The 22399-nt window shown below is 31.0% G+C and overlaps 1 protein-coding gene across 1 annotated transcript in view; it reads right to left on the bottom strand.

The window, feature by feature from the left end:
• Positions 1-20898, bottom strand: part of LOC111415914 (sodium/potassium-transporting ATPase subunit alpha) — a 134147-nt gene extending 113249 nt beyond the window's left edge. The window contains exon 1 of the mRNA XM_023047807.2: positions 20667-20898. Coding sequence (XP_022903575.1) covers positions 20667-20738 — 72 coding nt within the window. The 5' untranslated portion in view covers positions 20739-20898. The remainder of the gene's footprint in view (positions 1-20666) is intronic.
• Positions 20899-22399: the final 1501 nt, after the last annotated feature.

Below are 22399 nucleotides of genomic sequence, written 5' to 3'. Positions count from 1 at the left end.
AATACAATTTTAGTATTGATTTCAGGAAATATTCATTTTTGATAAAAATGTATTTTCGCCACGATACTGGGACCGTGGCCTTGGCATTTTGCCAGTCTTATCACCCTATTGTTACGCGAGTAGCTGTATGGTTGTCTAGGAAAAATCGGGAAATGCACAAATTGTTTTTTTGTTAAAGAATAAAGAATTTAGAGACACCTTCGTGTGTCAACTTAAAACAGAGATTTATACTGTCCCTGTCCTAATTTTGTTGAGAGCGTATAAATATTAAATATATAAATCTGTATTTGTAGCGGTAACTCAGTTATAGTTTCATTTATGCAAATAGATTGAGAATGAGAAGAATCATTGTTCTTAGATTCCATGAATTTTTAATCGATAACTACTTTATCATACAGGTGATGTTATTACTTCACAGTTTTGTATTAAATTTTACTATCAGTTACCACATTTCAAACTCATATTTGATTGCACAATCTAAGACCCAAAGAAAACGTTAACTTCGACAATTTTATTGGGTTAAATAGTCGGAATTTAACAAAATAATGAGATTTTATGAAAAATGGTCGGTTCTTTTGATTTTTACCAAGAGCATTTTGAAGAATGGTGAATTAGAAATTCTATGATACCTGATAAAATTCCCAAGGGCATAAAATTTTTGGAACAGAATCAATAACAGATCACTTATTTTTTTATACAGCTTAGGTTACTACAGAAATTTACAACATTATCTCAAATTATTATTTGATATTCGGTTTACCGTAACATCCCAGGCATAACTATTTATTGAGTGGATGAGTATGAAAACATATCTGGTAATCTTTTTGCCAATTTCTGAAGTATGATCATCGAATCTCAAATCAAGAGAGGTAGATGTTAAATCTATCATTCTATTAAAGAAGGTACAATTTGTTAGCAGTATCCCCGTATAAGACCTAATGCCTAATTCCAACACACCATTCATTCTTCGAAGCTACCTATTCTTTGCATTGCTCATAACTCCCTCACGTTCTTGAGAAGTCTGAAAATACATTGTAAAATAAAAACAAATAGGTGGAAGTTTTTATTATTACGATATATTGTCTTCGCCTGTCTTTTTTTAGCTTTATTCATAAAGAGCCACAACCCATTACCTTTACTAGATTTAAAACTAAAGTAATTCACAACAAAAGTACCATAAGATTTAATTTATAAGGAATCTTATTGTATATTATCCTTCTAAATTGGATATACTACGAAAATAATAGATCTCTATCGTTGAGATATAGGTATGTTGTAAAAGTAATAAGTGTGGAAAAATGTAAGTCAACAACGAGGCACTCTTAAACTTGGTTAAGGGCTTCGCAAAGAAACTTATGTTAGACTTAATTGGCATATATATCTACTACTCTCACTAGACTTTCAAGGCAAAACGATTATAATTGCAGAAAAACTCAAGATCATTAAAAAGGAGAAGAAGAGTGGAAAATTGGCTGTAATAGCAAAAAAAGGTAGGGCTAAGTCGATAAACTATTAATACAATAAGGATAGGTAAAGCAAATATAACTTTTCTGAATTATGAAAAGACTCAAGGCAATATTTCTTTGGATCTGAGAATCCAACTAAATTTTCAGCTCACGTCATAGATGGCACAATTCTTCAATAAAGTTCAGGAAGTCGTCTAATGTCTTGGACAAAATGGAACGCCTTTTAAAAATTTAGTTGGTTTTTCAGATCCAAAAAAATATTGCCTTGAATCTTTTCTTAATTCAAAAACGGCAAGAGAATTGCAAAAAAATGGGACAGAGTTCGCTAGTTGGGGATTCTTTAGGAGATTTAATACCCGAGCCAATTTAAAAAATGTTAAACTAACAGGAGAAATAGCCAATACATCTTTAACAACTGTCAATGATGAAGAAAATTACAGCCCCCACCAAATATTTAATGTCGACGAAACAGGATTGTTTTGAAAAAATGCCTTCAAACACCTACATATCACCAAAGATGAGAAACGTATGTCTGGATATAATGCTTTCAAAGGTCGATGAACACTATTATTAGGTGGTAATGCGGCAGGTGATTTTAAATTATAACCGTTGTTAATTTACTATAGTGAATACCCAAGATAGATAGATTATAAAGAAAATTATTTTGTACAAAAAATAAATTGGCTTTTAAAGTAATATTATTTAAAGGCATTATGGCTAACCAGATCTGCCGAAGGCTGTTTGGAAGGAACTGGGGTCTTAAACTAGGAATGGTTGATTGGGCCTACGTAGCAATAATCAGACCCATGGTCGCCTTTGCCTCACTGGTAAATCACTTCATTTATACATACAAAAAGAAGCAGTTTTAAGTGCCTTATCACTGAAAACATGCTCTTTACTCAATGTGATGCAGGGTAATCTCAGAGGACATCTCGAAGTCCTCAAGAACCCATGTCTAAACCGTTTGATTGAAATTAAAATGGATCTTATACCGAGAGTATATAATTTCGACCAGCAGTGTAAGCTTATATTTAGAATGATTTGACGAAGAGTGAGCCTCAACTTAAAAGAGGAGCTCTTGCCTGGTACACCAATGCTTCAAAGACAGCTAGATTCGGAGTAGGTACGGACATTAATGGACCAAGTAGCCGTATTATATTGCCCCTTAGCTTGGACATAACCATTTTTTAAGCAGAAGTTCTTGCTATTAACTTCAGCAATGTTTTGAACCTAGAAAATGGACAGAAAGGTGCTTCCATAAACATTTTCACAGACATTCGGGCCGTCTTAAGTAATTCAGGCCTACACGTATGATTCTGCACTGATCAGGGAGTGTACCAGCAACCTGAGAGAACTCGCTAGGGGCAATGATGTTACTCTTTGGTGGGTTCCAGGTCACAGAGACATTGAGGGCTATGAAAAGGTGGACAAGTAGGCCACAGATGCAGCGAAAACACCCTCAATTTGACTCCAACCAGGTTATCGACTACATAAAAGCCACTTAAAACAGGTCATCAAGGACCTACATTTGCCCTAATCTTTTGGAGGGCTTAAGTTACACTAGATCTTATAGGTCGCGGTGATGCGAGGGGCCCAACTTACTTTAAAGTTGAAGCCGGCAACAATAATAATAATGTAATATTACTTCTGGATAAAGCCTCTGGGCATCCATAACGCTGGAAGAGCTGTGCTCTAATATAAAAATAATTTTTGCCACCAAACACACCACTAATCCAACCAATTGACCAAACTGGGACTGCCACATTTAAGAAACTCTATTTAAATAAAAGTATAGAAAGCATAGTAAAGGTCATAGATGTAAATAAAGATCTAACAGTAAAATTTTATTGAAAAAGCTACAATATCTTTTCTTGTTCTTTGAAACCTTTACTTGTAACATTTACTTATTCCACATAAAAATACGTGGAATAAGTTGTGTCCCCAATTTAGAAGTGATGAACAAGCAAATGTGGGAGATCTTCAAAATAAAATCGTGGGTGAGATTGTAGAAATGGGGAACGATTAGATCTAAAAATAAATGAACAAAATATTAATGAGCTAATACAATCATATGAAGCACAACTTTCCATTCAAGATTTACTTCAATTACAATAAACACTTGATGTCGATGATAGTGATTCTTGTGTTAAAGAAAGCGTTCAAGACAATAGAACATTGAAGTTGGGAGCGTTAAATGAAACATTATATAAAATGGAGAACCTTGCAGATTTTATATAAAACGTTGACCCAAACATGGAACGAAGTTCTAATGTTGCTAGTCTGCGTAATATATTTGTATATATTTGTATACACTATCATTTTATAAATTTGTTGTTTACCTTTGTCAAGGTTTTTATATTTTTGGTTTTAGTTGAACTTACTTATTCCTGTTATTGGAATCAAAAATTTACTAAAATGTGATCTTTTCCAGTTCTGGAAATGTACATTAATGCAGATAGGGATGGTACGTTAAGCCAATAAAAGGTCTCAAAATATCTTGTTCGTATCTGCGAACGTACGTTAAGCGAGCGCGATTTAAATATCAATATTTCAGCTTTCAACTGATATATAAATAGTTCCTTCAATTTCATAAATATCTTTCATTCTAGGCGATTTTTCAAACTTTGATTTAGATTTAATATTATCTTTTCAATGTTTAGATTTATGTTGAAACGTAACACTTATATTTTATTTTTTATCTCAAAAATGTTCAGATTAAATATTATATAAATATTAGTTAAATATACTACATATTATATATCATTATATAGACCAATGTTTACACTTTTGTGTAAAGTAATCCCAGAAAAATTCAATTTTATAATAATATTCATCTGATTTTCAATTAAAACTAAATTATTAACATAATACAAGCTCGTTTTTCAGATTAAAAGATATACAAATTACCAAGGCCATTCATTAGCATCTGATAAAATATGCATTTTTGCCAAAGAATATATTATGTATTGGTTTCAAATTAAAACTTTAATCTTTAAAACCCCAACAAAATTAAAAAAGAAACAATTTAAACCCAAAACCCACAAATTGTTTCATAAACTCTAAACGAAAGACCTTGCAGATTACACCAATTTATTTTAATCGATTGACCTACATCCAGTTTAAACGGTCGCTTGCAGAAATTCAGAAAGGACACACCGTCGCCACCGTCTGGTTTTCAATTTACCAATTATCCTCGATAATAATCGCGTACTATCCCCGCAAAAGGATAAAATAATCGAAGCCGAATATACCTGTTGTAAAATCGACTTATTCCTTATAAAAGAGAAGAGACGACGATGAAAGATTCGAGCAGGATCAGGAATTTCGGCCGGGAAACCGTACTGGAGCGGGGCGGGGCAAAAACACGGGGGCGCAAGGGCGGCGCGGAGGCTACTATTGATCGCCCCTTGCGCCCCAGAAAGAGGTCAAACGCAAGCTGGCAACAGAACCGCTCGTTCCGTGTTCTTCTTCTCTTCCTCTATAAGTACAGGACAACAGCACACTTCCTCCCGCATTTCAGGATGACACCACAATGACATCAATTTACGTCTCAAGTAATCCTAAATAAAATGAATAATTTTAGCAAAAAGGAAGGCAATATAAAAGCTTTCTTAATATAAGACAATTTTGCAGTAAAGACATTTTGTTTGCTTCAAAGAAATTGGTTTGTTTTAAGAAAAGGTTCTAATAAAAAAAATAGGTTCTTTAGACTCATTTTTGTTGGATGTATTTTAATGACAGGGAGATCTGTTCTTTTCATTTTATGTGTGTTTGTGAACGAAAATTCGTTCAGTAATATTAAATCAGTTCAAAAGGGGATGCGTTCACTACGAGAGCTAACGAGATTAATTTAAATATTTGCTCATACTTTGCGATTCACCAGTAACCAAATTGCCTGTGGGACTGTGTTTCATTTCGTTTTCGAGAACTGAAAATTGGAAAAACATAATAATCATCCTATTATCATTAATATCTATAGATATTATATTATAAAATGATACTTATTAATTTATTTTACATACACGATGGATATTTATTAGCCTAATTAAGTAGTTTTGCAAGTAGGTTATGTTTATTGAACGTGTTTTGTAGTAACTTAATTTTGATCAAATAAAATGTTTTGTTATTAAATAGACTATATTTCTTTTCGATTAGAAAATGAACGTTTTGCTATGATACTTTTAATTTAGCAAGTAATACTAATCATGCCCGAAGTGGTTTGGGATTTCTTCGACAAACAACCGTATTACTTTTCACTGTAAAAGATTTAAAGTAAGTACTCATTGTTTTCTCGTGCTCTAAACATACTTCTTTCATAGAACCCTACTTACTTAAAACAAATATCAAAAATATTATCAAAAAAAATAGTCAAAAAGTAATTTCAAATCACAAATATTTGAATTATTGTTAGCTAGATCTAAAATTTTTGTTAAGATTTAATGAAAATGTCAAGAAAATGTTATTAAGAAAAATTTGTAAAAATCAGTGAATTCAAGTGACCCATTAAACATAAAATATTGTGTTTTTTGAATCCAAAGATAATAAGGCAAAAATTGTAACATCCATCTATGAGTTGTAAAATGTAATTGAATATGGATAATATAAGTACATCACAAAAAGTAGCCAATCTTGTGAGCAGAACAAATTTGCTCAAGAACCTCTTAAATCACAAATCAGAATCAGAACATAATGATTACATGTCTCTTAACCATTGTCTAACATAATCCACAAAAAGACCGCTTTCAAAGATAATCACAACGATTTTGAAGCATTGATTTTATTGAGCAATATCGACTGAAATTATTTTATAATACATGACAAATTGTTGTATAGTTGGTAAGCAGTTGGCAAGATTAATATACAGGGTGTTTCAGGTTTTTGTAGCAATACTTTAACAGTCGATAGATCTTTTAAAATGAATACAAAAACATTTATGTGTTTAAAAAATTTTTAACTTTGAAGGTTTATATCTTAAGCATTTATGGGTTTAGACTAAAAATTTTTACACGAATTGTCATCATTTTAACTTTAGTATTTGTGATTCAAATTATGCCACGACTTACAGCAACACCCTGTATATGTACATGTTACGGGCAACTTGATTAACCGGGCAGTATTAATATGGACCGATCATTATGAATAGTGACCAAGTCAAGTTGTGTGTTTGGTGTCTTTTATGCTTTTTGTTGTTTTATTTCTGATTTTCCATTCGTATTTTTAACTCAATTTTTTTATTGACAATGAGTGCATTTTGCATTTCGCAAAATGGCGGAATCCATGGATATGAAAAGACGTTTTAACGAAGAAATTCATAAATAAAAATTAACGACCGGGAAAAACACTCAGGTGTTTACTCGCGATGAGTATTATTCAATTGTAACCAAAGTGCAGGTAGCTAAAGACAAGCTCGCAAGCAAAACTCCTGAGGAATATCAACGATTGTCGAGGTATGATATAGTAAAAATTGGAACAATACAAAAATTAATCGTCCCAGTGGAACCAATTAAATATTACTGTTATATGGAAGAAACGTTTGATATTATTCACAAAACTCACATTTCTATCGGGCATATAGGTAGAAATAGGATGATGAAAGAACTCAAACTGAAGTACAAAAACATTACTAAAGAATTTGTGACTTTGTATTCTGTATTTGTCTCTTTTTAAACCATGTCAAAAAAAATAAAGTGTACCAAAGAAAGGGCTAGTGGTTAAGCCTATAAAAAATAGTGAATTTAATTCACGATGCCAAGTCAAATTGATCGACATGCAAATACAAGGAGGCGGTGATTTTAAGTTCATCATGGTGTATTAAGACTATCTCACCAAGTTTGTGATTCTCAGATCACTAAAAACAAAGCGAGCCGAAGAAGTCGCGTATCATTTGCTGGATATCTTTACAATATTTGGAGCGCCATGCATTTTGCACAGCGACATGGCAGAGAATTCGTAAATAAAGTTATTGTCGAACTATGCCAAATGTGGGAAGAACCCAAAATTGTACATGGCAAACCCCGTCATAGCAAATCTCAAGGCTCAGTAGAAAGAGCAAATCAGGATATAGAAAAGATGGTTTTTACATGGTTAGAGACAAATAAAACCACAAAGTGGTCGGAAGGGCTAAGATTCGTACAGTTCATGAAAAACAGAGCTTATCACTCCGGCATCGATCGCAGTCTTTACGATGCTATGTTTGGCTCCAAACCCAAAGTAGGTTTAAAATCAGTCTTGCCATCATTTGACGAATTGCCGGAAATAGTAAGTGAAGAAGACCTTGAGACAATGTTAAATGATGGTGATTCCGGTGAAGGTCACAAAATATTTTTGGAGAGAGCGGATGGTAATAATAGCACAGATGAAAACTTAGCCGTTGTTACTCATTCTATTTCTGTTACGATTGAACCTCAACCTCGTCCTGAACCGGAACAACTTTCTGCCGATACAATAAATGACGAACCTCAGCCAAAAAATCAACAACATACCGTGGACACAATAAATGAAACCCCTCGACCAGACGATCAACAGCCTGTTTCGGCCGATATGATCAATGAGGAGGAAAATACTGATAATGAAAAGGCTGTATGTTTACTGAACGAAGTATCAAGCAAAATTCGAGAATGTTGGTATTCAAATGTAAAATTTCCTGTTGCAGGAATAGGCCAAAGCGTTCGAATAAGGGTATCAGATGTAGATCGGGCCAAGACGGATAGTCGTAATATAATTGCTATCATTATTTCTGTGGAAAAAGAAAGCCTTTACAAACTAGGAACGAAACACGGTATTTTAAACCAACTGTACTCCAGAAATGAATTTACTGTATGTAAAGAAAAGTTTATTTTTATTGACGAAGTTGATATCACTCTTCGAAAATGTGCTCGAAAAGACTCTCATTTTGATGGACAAGGCTTCCAACACTGTAATTATACTGGTGACTGCAGTTGAAAACGTTGTAAATGCAAGAAATCAAACATTCTTTGCAATTCAAATAGTCACAAAAGCTCGCCTTGTAAGAATAAATAATTCTTATCTTAATAAAATCCTTGCGCAATTCTAGGATTTCAAATATTTCAGTTAGATTACTAACTAATTTTTAAACTGTTGTTCATAAGTAATATTTTGAACTGCTATGCTGAATTGTTTTTTTTTACCTTTCAATAAGAATTATAACATAAACACTACAGTTCATCTGTTTTATTATTTTGCCCAAGATAGAGTAGTCATTATTCATACTGACCGGGAAAAATAATTAGTCATGCAGTTTTACTTACATTGCCCACTTGATACGGGCGTTATGTATACAGACCGGTCATTTTGCATAGTGACCAGACTTCCCAAGTTGCCCGTAACATATATAGACTGTTAAAATCGGGGGAGATTCGCATTTTTTTACATAAAATTGAAATGTAGGTTACTCCCATCATTAACAATGAAACAAGTCGAAATTTACATACTAAAATTAATATTTGGTAGGTCCTCCCTTGGCTGCTATTTGTTGAAGCATGGAATCAACTAAATTAGCTGTAATTTTTGGTGAAATACTCTGCCATTCCCGCAATAGTGCAGCTTTCACGTAGTTTTTATTTTAATACGTGCTCTAGGGGGTTGAGGTCGGGTGACTGCGGTGGTGAGTGTAGCTGTTTAGGGACATTATACAGTGCGTTTCAAAAGTAACGGATAAATTCGATAAAATTACAAACAATTTATGAAAAAATTGCTCAAACGGGTCTAAAGATTTAAATTTTTTTAAAGTTATATCGTCATCGAAGTTTTTTTTAAATGGAACACCCCATTTTTTATATCGGAATTTGAAAGAGGATTGTTTTCTGAATAATGTACAATAAATATTAATATCGGTTACATTAGAAAATAGCAGTAGCAGTGCGTAACCATGGCAACCAATTGTTTTGATTTGACATTTCCAAGTGTCAAAATTCAATTTGAATTGAATTATTTATGTAAATTAATTATTATTACTATTGTACTTGAGATAAAAAAGTAGCAATAGCTTGTTGCATCAAACAAAAAACATCACAAACAGAAAATAAGATACCAAAAATTAAACATTTTTAACGAATAACAATGAATAACAACAATTAACACAAGAAACTCCACAATACTACTCAAAATAGTCTCATTAACGCACAATAAACTGTTTCAAATCGAATTTTGACACTTGGACATTTTAAATCAAAACAATTGGTTGCCATGGTTCCGCACGGCTACTACTATTTTTTATATCAAATGAATGGGAAATAATGAAACTTTAAATTAATTAATTAATCGAAAATTTTCTTCGAATTTTCTTTCGAAATATACCATACATGCGATACATCATTGGAAAGCTAAAAATATGCTCTTTTCATTAACATCATAATCAAGTATAGTTTGTATTTAAAAAAATACAACTTTGTGTTGTATCTCAAAAATCATCAAATATTTTTAAAATTTTTCAACGGCAGTATATTCTACTTAAAAAAGTGTCTTAAGAACGTATTAACCCCATTTCTCTAATTTCAAATAAACGAAATATGAGCATTTTTTGAAATCACGAAAATTTGACTTTTTGGCTATAACTTAAAAACAAAAGAAGATAGAGGTTTGCTGTTTGCGGGATTGGACTAGTCTCGAAAAAAGAGACCGGGACATGGCACCTACTTTTTTCGTATCTCTTATAGTTTCTGAGATAGCCTATAATAACACCCAAATTTGCCCACCCTGTACACTGATTTGGTTATATTAATCGCAGTAGTTGGCGGATAATCCTTGATCGTTTTTGAAATTGGCCGCTTTAAGTAGTGATGTGTTATAGCTGATTATGTTTTGTGTTTTTTCATTATAAATAATAACTTATGTATTTTTTATGTAATATATTAAAATAATATAAACTGAGATATTATCATTTTCTGGGGTGTATGTAGACTTGATTGTATCACTGTAGGTATTTTTGTTTCATGTTTGCGGTTATAATCAATAATTTATAATTTTAATATTTATAATTTATGTTGCTTTAACTGTTAGATGAAGATTTAAAAATCTTCTTTCATTTTGGCTTGGCAACGACGACATGTATGTGGCATCGAAATGAATTTTTACAATTAACGTTACATATAGACTATACTTCAATAAGTTTCCCCATGTTATTATTTATTTATTTAAAATATTATAAATGTTAATAGTATACTTGAAAACGGATACATATTTTCCATGTTTCAAGAATGAAAATTTATTTGTGTCCGTTAATTTCAAATTCATATTTCTATTTAATTGCATTCCGCAATAAAATTTTTAGCATTTCAATAGTTAAAATGTTGTTTTTGCAAAATATCTCTAAAAATTATATTATTATTTTATTATAATAGTATAGAAGTATTTGTTATACATATACAGGATGTTGTATACAGATATTAATTAGTATTCTGTTTGAGAAAGAAAAAATTTTTTTCTATAAAAGTTGTTTGACACATTCTATTACGTAAAATTATTTTCACTTATACAGAATGTTCCATTTAGGCGTAACGGAGAGTATGTAGATTTTTTTAAATAGAACATCCTGTTAATTATATCATATTATGAATAGCATTAAATTTGTTTCTGCAGCCGTATATGTTACTAACTCAGAACGTTCATAGTTCTTAAGATATTCAATTGTTTTTCCAAAATGTATCCATTGCAGCATCTTTTTAAAACCGATGTAAAAACGACATATTTTCCAATTTTGCCTTGAAACTATGTCAGATAATAATCAAAGCTAGTAGGTAAATGATAGTATCCAAAGATATTAGATACGCTATACAGCGTGTTCACAAAGCTTAGTTACTTTTGATAATAAAAATAGGAAAAAGTAAAAACTTTTTGTGAGGAATATTAAAAAAACTTAATTTATTTAAAAAAGTAAACATGTTTCGAAACATATATTATGTTTTGTTGTATTTTAAGAAAGAAAACCAAAACTCATTCCTATTTCCAACATATTTAAAATTTTTCCATCAATTTGTAATTATTTCAAGTACTGAAGATGAAACATTTGTTTCGAAGCATGTTTACTTTTTGAAATAAATTAAGTTTTTTTAATATTTCTCACAAAAAGTTTTTACTTTTTCCTATTTTTATTATTTAATTTTTGAGAAATAAGGAGAATTTCATCCCTTTTTTTACTTTTAATGTTTTTCAAATGGCTTTTTCACCCTGTATATTGTGTGCTGGTTGAATTGCCCATCAAGTTACCTTTAATTAATGATAAGTATGTCATATATCAACTTTAATTGTTTTCCTGATATTTAGAATTTAAAGAATAATGTGTAATAAAATATGCGTTATTGTACTTAATATTATATTCTGTCTATTTTTATCAGTTTTTTTTTGTTCTTCCTTTTATTATTTGATTAATATTTTAATGTAAAATAATTTTGCTGCTATATGCCAGATTTTAATGTGCCTTGGTACATTATGAGATTTTAAAAAGATGTAAGTAATAAAATATGCAATTGTTCTGCCATATAATTTACAACTTTAGAGAAAATAAGATGCACATGTTAAGAGATACCTCAAGATCTTTTATACAGCGCATTAATGCTTGTAGAAGAGAAAATGGGCGGCATTTTGAACAACTTCTAAATATTAATTAAATTAATACCTACTTGTTGAGCAATGTTTAGTAATTGTTTATAGTTTGTTGCTGCATTTCACGTTTTTTATATTTTTATCACGTTTTGATTATTTAATTATTAAAGTTTATTTTTTAAATTGTATTTTAATATAATATTATTGATTTAGTAATGACAGACAAACAAAAAAGAAAACACAAAAAAAGGACAGAATATATTACATTCTGTCACATTTTTAAGTACAATTTTGATGACATTTTATTACACATTTTTCTTTAAATTCTAAATATTAGGAAAACTATTAAAGTTAGATATATGACATACTTATCATTAATTAAAGGGAACTTGATGAGCATTTCAACTAGTACACAATATACAGGTTGTTCCATTTAAAAAACGTAAGAAAAGGCCATTTGAAAAACAACAAAAGTAGCTAAGCTTTATAAACATCCTGTATAGTGTATCTAATATCCTTGAATACTATCATCTACCTACTGGCTTTGGCTATTGTCTGACGAAGTTTCAAAGCAAAATCGGAAAAAATGTCGTTTTTACATCGTTTTTAAAAAGATTCTCTAATAGGCACATTTTGGAAGAACAATAGAATATCTCAGGAACTATGAACGCTGTGAAATAGTAACATATACGGTTGTATAAACAAATTTAGTTGTATCCATTATATGATAAAATCAATAGGGTGTTCCATTTAAATAAATTGACGTACTCTCCGTTACGCTTAAATGGAACACTCTGTATAAGTGATTTTTACGTAATAGAAAGTGATGAGTCAATCAACTTTTGTATAAAATATTTTTTGTTTTTCAAACAGTTTAGTAAGTGATACTAATAACTCACCCTGTATATTTAATTAGAAGTATGAAATTTGATAAGATTTTATGCACAAACAAGCCTTTGTTTTTTTAATTATCATTTTAATAAGTTATCATGTTTTATTTAAGTTATTAAAACTATAAAGATTTACTGAAACATTTAGATGTTAATTTAAGAATTGATTTGGATAGAAGAAAATTATTTGTAGTGCGCCAATCAATTATTAACATCGAAAATTAATTTTTAATAATTTTATAACAAAAACGTTATAATTTAATAAAGGTTCAATTTAGATTTTATGTATAAAATTTTAAAATGTTTGGAAAATAAGAATGATTTTCGAATTAAAAAAAAATAAATAAAGCATAATGATGTAATATTTGTTTCTCTGTTCGAATGATTATATATAAATAATTAATATAATAACAATAGATCTATAATACAGTTTTAAAGTTAATATTGAGAAATACATTGAAATATAGTTCAGGGCGTCACATTAATCTTAGAGTTTGGGGATCAATACGATACGAACGGTGTCTCGGACTTATCGCATAAGTAGTCGGGGAAACTTGGCTAAGTTCGAACTTCACCGCCGAGTTTTGTATTCTATTAAGCTCTGGCGAAGGACTCCCAAAAGCTTATTTAATCCTAAACTCGTTTACAACTCGCCTGAAATTTACCTGGCGAACAGTCAACAACACATTGAATTATAGATTTTATAAAATCTACTTTATTCTCTATATGTAACCCTTAATATTCGAACATTAACTAAAACTTTTCTAATACCGAACTAGTTTCAACTTCAATAAATTCTTTACAAACATTCGGCTACTTTCTTAATTAAAACATTCCATTCTATACTAACTGATTAAGATCTAATTAAATTCATTTCACTTTAGATAACAATAAAACGTCTATATATGAAAAGAGTTGTGGCTTTTCGTTAAGTTGGTGACCTCCAAAATCTAATTTCCTGCTTAATTAACCACCGCTTAAATGAAACTGGACATACACGATAGCGTCGGTAGCATTCACGTTTACACGTGAATATGAATACGTACGCGATCTAAAACATGGATGTGTGAGTGTGTTGTGTGTTTGTGAGCACGGTTCGGGTGTTCATGGACACCGGAACATCCACATTACGTCCATCTATTTAATCCAATTTAAAGGGAACCGGCGTGCGGAGGTCGACCAGCGCCCAATTTTCTTCACCATTGTCCCATCTCAAACTTTATTTAACTTCAGTTTTGTTAAGTTTTAGTGGAAACTGTATTCAAAGTTTTTTAATGCCATTTGTTTTGTACAGGATTACCTTAATGTAAATTAAACTGCAGATTAAACTAAAACAAACTTAACAAAACATGGTTTGGTGACACGTATGATGCGGATAAAGAATGTGCTATGAATGAAATCTATCAATAGATGCATATAGTGATATAGGTTAGTATAAATTATTATTCGGATTTTTAAAATATACAGAATGTATTTGAATAGCAGTGTCAAACATCCTAAAACTTTATTTTCTCCCTGATATTCAAAAATTTTATTAAAATAAACCCTATCTTATCTGATTCTCTTTTGGAAATTTCTTCTATGCACAAATAAAATAAATCCTACTCGTTAGTGCAGTCATGAACACCCAGATTATAAAACCAAATCTTCCTGCAATAAAAAGTTGGCCCTGAGGTCAATTTTGTGTTAAGCATCGCCTGTTATAGGTCGAATATACACTTGTTATCTGGATTTGCCTTGAATTCTTCTGACTGGCTTTTTAATAAGCTTTGCATTGCAGCCGTTCGACTTTCGTGCAAATTCAACTAAGCTTTCAGTTCCTGTAATTCCTTCTCCCTACATTCACGAGTTATTGTAAGCTTTTGCATTAATTTTATATAATAACAAAGAGAAACAGCAAAACATGTTTAGTACTGTATTTATCGTGTATTATTAGAAAGTAGTGGTGGAACGGATATCCGGCAACTATCCGGTTTTTTTAAATCCGGCCAGAGCCGGATATTAAAAACCTATTACTTAGTACTCCACAATTCATAGGAATTAGTATCTCTTTTAGGTGTTGGACACTGTAGATAATAATCAAGTTCAACCCTAATAGGACTCTTTTCATTGAATACAACTTTATTTATCATTTTCATCGATAATTTTTAAAATTCGGGTCCTTGTAGAAATAAATTTTTGAATATCACCAATTATTAATTAAAGTATCCTCTTTTTAATGCAAAAAGCCGTTTTGAAAAATCACATTTAGTTCTTGAGAAATAAATTTTTGAAATAATCGACAATTTTTTCGAATTTTGCAATTTTCGCCGATTAAGTTTTAAAAATTCCTATAAAATCCAGTTCTTGGAGTATGAGTATGAAGCTTTCTCAAAATGTTAATAAAAGTGTCCTCTTTCGAATGAACTAACACGTTTTGAAAAATAACTTTTGGTTTTTGAAATAACAATATTTGAATTTTGATAAAATTTTCGATGTTGCAATTTTTATCGATAATTTTCAAAATTCGTTATAAAATTAATTTCTTGAAGGATCCTTGTGCAAATATCACCAATTATTAATTAAAGTATCCTCTTTTTAATGCAAAAAGCTGTTTTGAAAAATCACTTTTAGTTCTTGATAAATAAATTTTTGAAATGATCGACAATTTTTTCGAATTTTGCAATGTTCACCGATTAAGTTTTAAAAATTCGTATAAAATCCATTTCTTGGAATAAGAGTATGAAAATTTCCCAAAGTGTTAATAAGAGTGTCCTCTTTCCAATGAACCAACACGTTTTGAAAAATAACTTTTGGTTTTTGAGAAAACAATATTTGAAGTTTTGATAAAATTTTTGATGTTACAATTTTCATCGATAATTTTCAAAATTCGTTATAAAATTCATTTCTTGAAGGATCCTTGTGGAAATATCGCCAATTAATTAAAGTATTCTCTTTTTAGAGTTGCTTCGTGAGTTAAATCAGCATCAAAAAAGTTGATTTTGTATCTTGGATCCAAATAAGTTGACCTATCTTATCAGCTTTCTTATTAATTTCATTTTTATTCAAATATCGCAATAATGTGGCAATATGGCCGAATAGATATGCAGGATAGCCGGATAACCGGATATTCGGCCGAAGGGGATGTCGAATATTCGGTATCCGGCTTTTCGCAAAATCACTATCCGTTCCATCACTATTAGAAAGTAAATGACAATAAAAGAATAGTTATATTACTTATTTTTATTACTATTCTCAATACCCACTGCGCATACGTCATATGAAGAAATGAAGAAATAATAAACATGACGGATTATAGAACGTGCAATTTTGCCGAATTATAGAGTTTATTGCAAAAATTGTCAAACACCGGATCACTGAAAATAATTTGAAGAACATAAAATACAACGGAACCTTGGTTACTTGGAGTACCTAGTTGGTGTCGGTCTGTTTCCTGCAAAATAAATAATGAGACCTTGATATTGAAATAATGTTTCGAAACAAATCAACAAAGAATGAATGATGAAAAAGAAATCCGGAAGAATAAACGTTGTTCCATAAAATTATTCCATCAAACAGTAATAAAGTACATTTTGTTACATTTTCAATTACTTTGGCGTACCACTGTTTAAAACCATTTTTTTTCACTTGGGAATAAATTTGAGAGTTTGCTAGTAGCAAATGAGGCAGGTAATGTACTGACATAAGAAACAGAAATAATGGAATGCGGGATACAATACTTAAGAGTTAGTTAATGAAAAAGTGACAATAGAGCAGGAAAGCAAATCAGAAAATTCGGAAAGGAGAGCAAATAAAAATAAACGATGGATAAGAAATAGGTAATAAGAGATAATAAATAATATATGTGGTATGCACTAATAGATGCGATAAAACAGCTGAGGATGGTGAACACACCAAGAAAATACAAGAAAATATTAAACAAAATTGTTAAAAACAGGGGACTCCTTCTTTTCCCCTGTTTCTCTATTACGTTTAAAAATGTTCAAAAAAATATGGAAAAAAGTGGATCCTGGTCAAATAAATGCACTACAGACCACGTATTTGTACTGAAAGACATTTTTGAGCATTTTTTGATATGAAATAGACCTTTGATAAAGGAAATATGGAAGACATTAAATATACAAGAAGTATTCAGAGCAACCCATGTTTACACAAGAGAAGAAGAAATCGTATAATTAGTATGAATATGGTATCTGATGAATTTGTCACTACAGATGGAGTAAGACAAAGGGGTAGCCTAACTCCAACGATGAATTGATCAAAGAAACACAGAAACTAGTAAAAGCAATATATCTAGGATACAGATATTTTAAAACGCTTAATGCGTCCGAATGCATCTTCCCAGATGATATTGCGATTATTGTTGGAAGGAAAAAGCTACATTTCGAAAACAGAATGAGCTTAAATAAAAATAAGAGTAAAGTTGGATTAGAGGGAGAACCAAAACAACAAGTTGGCAGTTCCCAATATTTAGGGATTAATATCAATCAAAATGGGAGACTTAATAGAATAAGAATGCGATAAGTAAATGCCTCATAAATAAGAAGTGTCAACACAATCAAAATAACAATTCATAAGCTAGCAGCAGAAATAAAACACTTACAAAGAGTACGGGAAGTGACAAAAATGGAGAGAATAAGAAATGATCAAGTCAGAATAAATCTTAACATAGAACCAATCGAAGAATAAATATGTATATAAAATAACGAGAAATACGGTGGGGATCTCCAAAAACTAGACACCACAGCACATGTGAAAAGAATAGGAGAGTGTAAACCACCATAGAAAAAAAGAAAGGGCGACTGAAGGAAACTTGGCACATCACAAAGCGAAGCAGTCTGTAGAAAGCAGAAAACACAAAGAATTAGTTTTCAGTTTAAGTTGTAAGTATAAACTGTATTTTAAGTATGAATTGTAATTTGGTTGAATTTAACCATTTCACCATTGGCCACATGTGTTTTATATTAGTACGTACTATTAGGCTAAACTCACCAAATCTTGGCCTGCGACCTAGACCTGGACTTTTACCAATTATTTCAGCAGTTTTTATTGCTTTTTCTGAAATACAGTACATTCGCAGTAGTGTGAACACAAACATACTAACGAGGGTGGTCAGAGAAACAAGGGTGTAATCAAATAAATTAAGTTTATTACTTAAACCTAAATCAATTATTCATGAACATTCCTAAGACTTCAAAAAATCTGTAATTTTTTTCTAAATATTTTTTGTGCAATTTTGGCCATAACTGCTTTTCCTTGAATTGCTTTCAAGGTGATGATTTCACTTATATTTATGGAATTTTGGATCGGAATGGCAAATTTTTTTTTCAGTGCAGTCACTTTCATCTTTATCTGAACAAGACATTTACACATCTGCTGCCTCATTCTTATCCAAATGTTCCACATCTGCAGCGTTGTAGTCACCCTAAAATGTGCCCTAAAAGTGTAGTTGCTGGTGGATGGGACGGCGCGTTATCCATAAGGAGAATTGCTTTCTGAAGTAACTCCTGAGCACGCAAAAAACATCTCACCCATGAATTGCATAATATAATTTTGAAATATAATCAGCCTTATGAAACAAATGGCATTTAATTTTAACTCTTATTTCAGGTACAAAATGTTGAAAAAAACATTCCTTAAAGAGTTCCCCGGTCATCCACGTCTTCTTAGTGCTTTCGTACAGCAATGGGTTGTTAAAATTTCTAAAACACTTTAGATTTTTTGATTTCCCTATCACTAGGGTTGTCAGCTTATGTAAGCCTGAAGCATTTACACAACCCATAAATGTCAATCGTTGCTTCGAAATTTGTAATCCAGGTGTATTTTTTTCTGCTAATGAGACAAGTCCTGTCTCATCAGCATTATGAATCTGATACCGCTTTAGGTTATCTCTTGACTCATACGTTTCAGAACCTCTTTAAAAGGGTCTACTACCTCTGGGTTGGCCGAAAATTTCTCCCCTGCGATTTGTAATAACCTTAAGCCACGACGGTGTCTAAATCTTTACAGCCAACTATCACTGGCCGTGAAAGTATCAATATTAAATTGTTTTGATAATGGCAATGCCTTTAGTTCCAGTATACCAATTTCCCAAAATTCGTAAATTCTTTTCTCTTTCTTTAAGAAACCAATTGTACAATTTCTCGTTTTTTGTACAATTTTTTGATGTTTTTAGCATGTGAGTTACCGTATCGACAATAAGTTTTTCATTCTTTTTTATACCACAAATAGTTTATTTTGAAACTCCTTATTTTTTAGATAACGTCGTAACTGACATTCCTCTTTTACCTTCTTCGATTATATTGGCTTTTTCTCTTAAACGCAAAAATTTCTTTAATAATATATTTTGACAACTTCTTCTCTTCATCCAAGTTGTTCAAATTTTTGAATGAACATTGCTTTTATTATACGGAGACCATAAGGGATAATCCAATAGCTAAATGTCCATTAAAAAGCATAAAAATCGTTTCTCAAAAAGGAATGCAGTTACGATTCCGTTTTTGATAAAAATATCTTTGATTAGATGGAATGATAATTCAGAAATTAGTATTATTATTAGTATCTACTTTACTGTAGACACTTTGTCTACCGTTAAAAGATTTCTCAGTCAGTTTTAAGCGTAACGCAATTTAAAATAATCAAATTTATGTATAATCCAAAAACTGAACAGTTCTTCAACATGTTTCAATATTTCATTAAGTAAAATTTGAATTTTGTTTGTTTATTAAAATCATATCAAATACGACGATTTAAATTGCAAATTATTGAGTGAAACAAACTTATTAAATATTAATCAAAAACTTTCTTTGGTATAGTAGAAACAAAACATAAATCCTTTTGGACACTTTGAGTTGACAAAATGGAATGAGAACGTCCTTACATAAGATATATTCCTATCACATAAGGAATTTACTTGAAGTCCTGTTCTATACATCACGAAACGTATTTGTACGCTGCGAGCAACGCAAATAAACACAAACTTTCCAGTTTTCGAAGTTATAAATTCGATTCTCAACTGGAACTTGAACGTAAATGGAAATTATTCCGTACATTATTAATTCCGTTAATGCACCGACGTTACCAGCTCCGAGTATTTCAACTTAAACTTGTTAATTGTTATACCGAAGGAATATCTGAAATGCCATTCGGTCATTTTGACAACTTATCTACTTATTAATTTAACATCACAATTCACAATAATAACGAGAAATGGCCATCAATTTATTGCTTATTAACTCGTAATCAAGTTATTTTATAGTTAATTCTTAAATAAGTTAATTTTAGTATTAATTGTGTTAGTTCAAACTAGATTTAAACAGATCGAATAATTTTTTTGTTGTAAAAGTTATCTTATTTATTATTTATTATCATATAATCAAATTATGTATTAAATCCATTCTAATACTAGTTCTAAAAAGATTTAAATCTCTTTGTAAATATGACATAAAATGTTAAAAGGATTGTTGAATTTTGTAAACATCTCGACAATCGAGATAACGACACGTTGATGATAACGTTCCGGCAGATATAAATTATTAAATCCTGTTTAAATACTAACGAGTACAAGGTCACCAGTAACATTAATTCCAATCGTCGATATCAAAATTGTCCAAACAGAAAAATTGGGGAGGTGTTTTCATTTATTTTTAACGATTCAATTTAAGGTCAAAGGTGAATTTAATAAAGAAACCGTGAAAAGTAAATGAAAATCCCTATACAAATTTATTAATATTATTTTTTTTTCACTCACGTCTCCTTCTCCAAAGGTTCCGGTTGAAGATTCCTCCGGTTCTATCCGGATGGGTTCCAAGACTTTTTCCATTTTACTCTTCTCGAGTCGTCAGCACTAACACCGAAAACCAACTGATACCGCACCAACAACAAGAAGCGTCAAGAGTGATAACGCAACGGTAACTGACTGACGAGCAGTTGTCAGCAGCGGATCCGAAGTAACACTGCGAATACCAACACCAAAAAATTATACCAATTGGTCTCTCCTACGACATAATGTGCGATTACCGGGGCCATTTGAGATAACTGCCTTTATAAATTGTTGACGCTTTGCTGTTGAACACTGAAAAGAATTGAGATAAGAGTTTTACTGCTATTACACTAAAGATGTCTGTAGTGAGTCATTCATAAAATAGTCATTTTTTTGGGAAATTTCCATCGTTAAAATGATGTAGTTGAAGTTCTAAGTAAGAGAAGTGGATCGGAAAATTTGGTCATCGATTTAAGATTGTGTCTAGAAGACATTTGGTAAAGGACCAAGCCCCGGAAGATAATCCCCGGTGTTATCCGAACGGTGAAAAGAAATTTGATTAATAGCGGCATTGGCTTTGGTGGGCAAAAATTGAATTCCTAAGTTATCACGGAGCAAAAATAAATCACCGATGGCCGCAGGCGTTTATTATCTTTTCTAGAATTTTCACGTTCACCAGAAAATTGCTACGTAAATCATGTATTAGTAACAGAATATTTACGAGAAGTAATCCAAAGCAAACTTATTAATCATTTTAAGTTTTACATAACAAATTAGTGAATAAATATTCGGTAGTTTAAAAGAAAATCGAATTTTCTGTCTTCTAAACAAAACAATTTAGTAAAAATCAAAGTGGTACCTTCAGATATATTAAAAATAACTATTTCTTACGTAAAAACTGTAACTTTTCTTAATTACTGAAGCTTTACCAGGTTATAAAATCCGAATTCATTACACTTGATTAAGAAAATGAATCTATTAATAGCTTACAAATGTTTTAAACTGTTATAAGTGAAATAAAAATTATAATTTATAAAAACTGTTTTTTATAACAGTTTAATAATTGGTTATTGAGTTGCCTAAATTTGCAACCCTCAAATTGGAGACCTTTCATATTTCAAACGGTAGACATCAAGATGAAACAATTTCGACCTTTATTATCTGATTGTGAGAGTATATTCATACTTTAATAGTGTCCTACAATAAACTCTATTACATTTTTATATGGATAAACCATCAATACGTACAACACGTCCATCTCTAAATAACACTAGTTTACAAGAAAAATCTCGAAGACTATGATATTTTCTTATAACGCAGAATATTGTGCTGATTCTGAAACTGTCTTCAGTTTTTCTCCATCACGTCCAGTTTTTGAGATATACCCAAAAATGTGAAAAATCGTAAATTAAAAAACATATAACGGTTCATGTTCAGTATATTTTTTAATTTGCATAGTTTTGCAACATTTTGAGGTATTGATGGCATAAATCGGACTCTCCGTTATTTTGCTACAGCCTAAAACAACTCAACAAAATCAAATTTTTTGGCATTTTTCCCATTTTTTTATCAATTAATCGCACCGTAACGAAAAAGAATTATATGTGAACAAAATAGTTAGCTATTCTATCCTGTAGACCATTTAATTCTCTAAATTTCGAAGCATTGGATATCGTTAATTTACGACAATCGTGCAAAATTTCATTTTTTGCCATTTTCAC

Source organism: Onthophagus taurus, chromosome 7 (genome assembly GCF_036711975.1).
Source record: "Onthophagus taurus isolate NC chromosome 7, IU_Otau_3.0, whole genome shotgun sequence".
Taxonomy (NCBI): domain Eukaryota; kingdom Metazoa; phylum Arthropoda; class Insecta; order Coleoptera; family Scarabaeidae; genus Onthophagus; species Onthophagus taurus.
Note: the sequence above shows the minus strand (reverse complement) of the source record. Positions and strands in the feature narration are given on the sequence as shown.